Here is a 6,135-nt window from a genome sequence, read left to right on the forward strand (position 1 = left end):
ATCAAATTTATTTTTTAAAAATTTTAAATTAGTTATTTTAATGTAATATATTAAGTGACACCATAATATACACATAGTTATCCTAATTAACGATTAATATGATAAGTTTATGAAATTAGATCAAATTACAATGCTTTAAATTTTTTTTTAATTAAATTTTAATTTAATCTAATTTTATAAACTCATCATACTAATAATCAATTAAGATTCTTATGTATTTTGCAGTATCACTTAAAGTGTCACATTAATAAATTTTAAAATAATTAATAAAAAATAACAAAAGAAGTAACTAGATTAATTTAAATTTTTTAAAAAATAATTTTAATTAAAAATATTTTTAAAAACTATTTTAAAAAACGAAATAATTTTTTTAGCAACAAATTTGCCCTTTTATTTTTATTATTTATCACGGTGACCGTATAAAAAGATTAGCTAGTAGCTAAATTTTGTTACTTATTTGACTTGGCACTGCCAACAAGTAATTTTCTTGGATTGTGTTTATTTTTGTAAATATTATATTATTTAAAAAAATCATGAAAAACTCTAGTGAAATGAGAAGTGAAACGACGACCCAATCGTGCGTTCCATCCGGCTACAGGCATTGGCAATAACAAGAGCATCTCCCTTCTTGATTCCCCTCATCATCTTCTTCTTTCTCTTTCTCTTCCTTTTGCGACGACTTCGCTTCGTTGCAGAGCCATGGATTATTCTGCGTACCAACAACAACAGCAGCAGCAGCAGCAACAACAACAACAAGCATATTCATATGAGTATGATCCATCTCAAATCCAAGCTTACGATCAATCCTATGCGTATCAACAACCATATTATCCCTACACTCAACAATACGCGTATTATCCTGATCCAACTCAAGCTCACCTTCAATTCCAACCCGAATCCGCACCGGTTCACCCTCCCGGTGTCAATCCTGAACCGGCTCCTCAAAGACCCACGCACGCCCCGGTATAATTTCCCCCTTTCTTTTCTCTTTCAATTTAATTGATAATTTTGTTGAGTTTTTCTCAGTGATAAAAATATGATTATTTATTTATTTGATTTGGATAATATAGGATTTTGCAATGAGTGCATTAGAGAGCTGAGAGAAAATTGAAGGGCAAATTACACTGATCTCCCATGAACTTTCCTTTTTAAAGGAAGATAATGTTACCTTATCCCTTTACAGAGGTGTTTAGTGTCGCATTTTGTGAAAATACAAGGATATTGGATGAAGTATTACCTACATATTTAGGAATGCCAGTATATGCTATTAGAGATCGAGGGAAGTTTGGTTGAATTTCACTAAATTTCATGGGAGTGAGTGTAATTTGCCCAAATTTTATTATGGGACTACTTAGTCTGAAAATGATAGAATCTCGGATAAGGTGGTTTGGTTATGTACAGAGGGCTTGTAAACCATAGGTAATAAACAGCAGTAATGTGGTATTAGAAATGAATACATTGGAATGAATATTATGGTAGTTTATTATTGTGAAAATGGTGATGAATTTGTAATTGGTGGTATTGTTTTGTTAGTGGAAAGAACTTGTAGTCCATAGCTAAAAGAAAGTATCAGAAAGAGAATTTGGGTTATAACTACTACGAAAAGGGATGATAGAATCTAAATCTAGTGTTAGGTGGTTTAACTATGTATGGAAGTGGGGACTATGTAGATTAGTAGAAGTCTCAGACTCTTGGTAAGAAGAGTGGATCAAATGGAGAGTAGTTGAGAAGCTAATATAGAATGAGGCAAGGAAATCTATAAATGGAATCGTCAAGAAGGATTTAGATTTCTAAACATATTAACGTAATTTGTTAGTTGATAGGAGACTATGGTGTGATAAATATGCTTACTACATCTAGTTGGACAAGACTTGGCTCTTCTTGTTACACATTTGGTTATGTGTTATGAGAATTATTAAAGGAATGGAACGTGTTGCTATTGGGTATGGATGCCATAACTATGTTGTTCTTGAATATTTTCTTTCTGCCGCAATATTGTCTTTGCTGAGATTGATATCATTGACTATCAGTTGATTCTTCTCACATCATACTATTTCAGTGTCTTTATTTTGGAAAGTATAAATACTATCACTATTTTAGAACAGCTTTTATTAAAAAAAGAATATTTTATAGCATAACTTCTATATGTCCTTCCTCCTTTGGTACATTTTGTTCCTTACCTGCCTAACACTTTGTATCAGGTGTCGAGCATAAGGGAACAAATAGCAGTTCCATAGAAAGTTTTACTCATCTATTTCTTACTCTAGTTATGATAACATTCTTACTGAGCAAAATACCACCCAAACTTCTATGGAAGTTTTATTACTTGTACCGACATTTGGTGCTTGATATATAATTGGATAGTACATCTATAAGCACCTCATCAAGTTTTTACATTTTTTCTGGAATTTTGACCAACAACAAAAGCCATGTTTTATTGTACCACTAGGTGAGTTTGCTATATCATTTAATCAATGCCATTGGGATCAATCAAGATTTTTTTTTCTTTTTATTTTTCATTGATACAATAAGGTCTTTGTCTTTTTCCTCCCTAGGTCTGTTTTTAGATGAACATGAGTACAGGACTGCATTTAAAAGTTTGTTAACTCAAAACTTCATTGTTAATGTTCTTAGTTCTGAGTGTCTACATATGTTCAAAGTGCTTTCTAATTTTACTAATTCTTCCCAATGATTGTGGCAGGGGAAAAAGAAAGCCATAGCAGCTTCTTTTTCTCAAGTGTCTCCCTGTTTGGCACTAAACAAGATTAGTGGGAGGAACATGTGGTAGACTCAGTTCAGCATATTTGCTGCTACACTAACATGCTAGTTTCTCAATTCCACCTAAAAGACAATTGTATGTTTGAAGAATTAAATAGAAAAGGCTCATAAAAGATTTTGTAGCACTTAATCATTTTTAAACATTTTGTTATGCTTTTAGAGAGAATATCTTGCTGTGCTTCCTCAGGAATGGGACTTTCTCTGGACAAAAGGCCAATATTTGAATAGGTATTATATCCTCAGCTTTTCATCTAAACCATTCAGAAGGTGTTGAGAGCTCTGCAAAATTGGCCACAGCACCCTAGAGTGACCAGATAAAGACAGTAATTGCAATGTATGAGTTAATAAATGGCTCTAACCTATGGTGCCACATCATTACATCAATGCCGGATGGTGCTGGGTCTTTGCTGGTTGCTTTAGAGCTGATGTGGGCATCAGATCGTCATGTTTCTCTTTTTAACTGTCTGGCTGTTTAAGCTGAAAAAGCAGGCCTTACAGTTAAAGAAAAGAAACTTTTTTCTTTTTTTCATTCATTGGATATGATTTTGGTTTGATATCTTTGTTTCTTCTTCTGTCAGAGGGTGTTTTATCTTCAGTTTCAGACTTAGGGAAGCGTTGAGCATGTTTTCAGGACCTTGAGAAATTGTCCAGGAATGCTTGATCAACAGTATCTTGAGGCTCATAAAATTGTCAATGGGTATGATTTGGTCAAAATCCCCAGTTGATGGGTGGGTATTGATTGATTAGAAAATTATGGAGAAATGGTATATTAACCATTGATGTTATCTCCATAATCAGGGAATTCCATGTTTGATAAATGGTTTATCAACATGAAATTTGATTCTCCAAAATGGGAAAATAAAGCATTTTCCGTGTTTAGGGCCCTCATGCTTAACATTTTGGTGATGTTTCTATATTCTCCTTGCATTGCTGACTTGTTAGATCACAGAGACAGGGATGGTGGAAGAATATGGGAACATTTCTAAATACTGGATCCAGTGTTAGTAGCCTTCAATTTAGTTTTGGAATTAAGGTGGACCAGGGCATGAGGCCCAAAACTGATTAGTTTTGGATTGAAAAATGGCGAAGGAAAGCATCCAAAAGAATAAAATTGTTAAACCTACATAGCAAAGAATCTAAGCAAATTGTAAAAATTGCTTTTCCATTTCTTTTGTTCCTTTTTCGTGCAATTAGATCTTTGTTATGTTGTTGCTTGACAACAGTTGAGGGTTTTAATTTTTCGTTGAATTGATTATTTATGTTTTCAGGTGAATGACAACTTGTTATTTTGAAATTGATATTTTGATTTTTGATATACATAGATTAAACTTTGTATTTCATAGTCATGGTTCTAAATTTCTCCTTCATTATTAACTTTCGGAAGCAGATACTTCCTTTTCTTCATTTTAATCTCTGTCATGATACTGTTTCTCTGGTATGTGCAAGCTTTGGTTAGTCACAAGTTTTCCATCAATTGACTTGCATACCATAATGTTGACGGATTATTGTGGATATGAGGAATTGCTGAAAGTTTATATTGTTATAACTGTTTATTTTGCTGAGTATCACTGCCCTTCTGATATGGTGTCATTTGTATGGATATCAGATATATTGTCATTCTAATTTGTTCCTTTGTTTAACAATGTTTTACCTGAATATTGCAACGATGTAAATACAAGCTTGTGTTCATACTTGAATTCCTATTACAGACTGCGCCATTTCAATACAGAGGTAGGGGTGGCAGGGGTGGTAGGTCGTTTAGAGGGGGTGGGCGAGGCCAGTTCAATCGCGGGAGGGGACGCGGACACTTCCCTGCTAACTCTTCTGCAACTGTCGTATCTGATGGTGTAGATTTGACTTCTGCTGCTGGGGTTACTTTAGTGGTGCAACCTTCGTCATCAACATCACCCAAACAAGCTCAAGTGCCTGGCGCACCACCACCACCACCACCACCTAAGGCATGGTGTGAAATTTGTAAGGTTGGATGTAATACTCTGGAAGTCATGGAACAACATAAGAATGGAAAGAAGCACAAGAAGAATGTGAAAGCCCGTGAAGAATTAGAGAGACAGAAGGCAATAAATGAACAAAAGAAAGAACAGATTCATACAGCTCAGCCTAAGACAGTCAAGGAGTCGGGGAACAATGGAGGCCCGCCAGAAAATATTGGCACTGAAGTTGCAGCTGCTAATCAAAATGACGAAGCACAGCTGCAGAATAACCTTGGAGAGACTTCAGCAGTTTCAGCTGAAGAGCCTGAGGGAAAATTCAGGGATAACACTGCTGGACGGGGACGGGGATTGAAGCGTAAGATGAGAGGGGGACGAGGATCTAAATCAATGAGGACTGGTGATGGATCAAGAAAGCCAGTGCAACCTCAAGCAGCCGAGCAGTTTGTGCCTTTTAAATGTGAATTGTGTAATGTCAAGTGTGAGTCCGAGGTTGTTTACCAGAGTCATGTGACCGGGAAAAAGCACTTGTCGAATCTCAAGCGTGCCCATGGCCCACAAGCTTTGTCCGGAATACTAGGGCTTCAACAAGCACTTAACCCCCCTGACATCAATGCCCTCTCAAATGCAATCAATGCTCAAGTCCAACAAGGTGATAATGATCCGCAAGTCCTTTTGGCTCAGCTTCTGATGAATGTATTATCTCAAGCACAAGCACAGGCACAAGGACAAACACCAGGAACTGCACCGCAGACTGGTCCCGTGGCTGCTCAGATGCTGGGTGCAGTGCCCTCTATTGCTGGATCCAGTTATGAACCCCAGCTGTCTCAGACACAAGCCTTGGAAATTATGGCACATGTTAATGCTCCGGAGGATTCTAACATCGGTTCCCAAAATGCAGGTGGAAATCGTGAATTGAAACAGCAGCATGAGTATCCCCAGCCTAGTTTAATTGCGACTTTATCAGACAACTCAGGGGCAGCAAATGACCAAATAGCTTCAGAGTGTGAAGCTTCCACCTCACAGAACCAAGATAAATGATAGAACCACTCTTATTTTATTTTCTCTCTCTCCAGTGAATTTTGCACTTTCTTTGGGTTTAAATTTCATTTTATGTTGTTTGGACTACGTTTCAACCAGATATATATATCTATGAATGCTGCATGAAATTCTCAAATGAATGTTATTGCTACGTTCCTCTATGTTGCTTGCTGCAACTTCTTGGTGTTTGTTCCTGGGATGCATTGGCGAGCTTGTTCATGAATGAATGATGATCCTTTTAACATTTAAGCAGACAAAAACTGAATATATTTTGACCATGTAGATTGTAATAATTGTGAGAAGATACTGATGTAAGATGAAAATGAAACATATCCGGATTTTTGAAAGAAATTTAGCATGAATTGCG

General features: G+C 36.1%; 1 protein-coding gene across 2 annotated transcripts; it reads left to right on the plus strand.

The window, feature by feature from the left end:
• The first annotated feature begins 548 nt into the window (after positions 1 to 548).
• Positions 549 to 5,929, plus strand: LOC112728185 (uncharacterized). 2 transcript variants are annotated; one of them, XR_011868894.1, is made up of 3 exons: positions 817 to 963; positions 2,939 to 3,006; positions 3,357 to 3,535. XR_011868894.1 is itself a non-coding variant. In XM_025778220.2 (2 exons), exons 1-2 carry the CDS (start codon positions 700 to 702, stop codon positions 5,766 to 5,768), a joined length of 1,545 nt encoding a protein of 514 aa, XP_025634005.1. In that variant the 5' UTR covers positions 549 to 699; the 3' UTR covers positions 5,769 to 5,929. The 2 variants fall into 2 exon arrangements, 1 of the variants encoding a protein (XP_025634005.1); XM_025778220.2 differs by lacking the exons at positions 2,939 to 3,006; positions 3,357 to 3,535 and adding an exon at positions 4,488 to 5,929 and having other exon boundaries at positions 549 to 963.
• Positions 5,930 to 6,135: the final 206 nt, after the last annotated feature.

This window comes from Arachis hypogaea, chromosome 12 (genome assembly GCF_003086295.3).
Source record: "Arachis hypogaea cultivar Tifrunner chromosome 12, arahy.Tifrunner.gnm2.J5K5, whole genome shotgun sequence".
Lineage (NCBI taxonomy): Eukaryota > Viridiplantae > Streptophyta > Magnoliopsida > Fabales > Fabaceae > Arachis > Arachis hypogaea.

Excerpts from the sequence above, each read along its gene's own strand:
- LOC112728185 (XM_025778220.2), top strand. The coding sequence starts at position 700 with ATGGATTATTCTGCGTACCAACAACAACAGCAGCAGCAGCAGCAACAA. Across the intron at positions 964-4,487 it reads AAAGACCCACGCACGCCCCG|ACTGCGCCATTTCAATACAG; the intron begins GTATAATTTCCC and ends TTCCTATTACAG.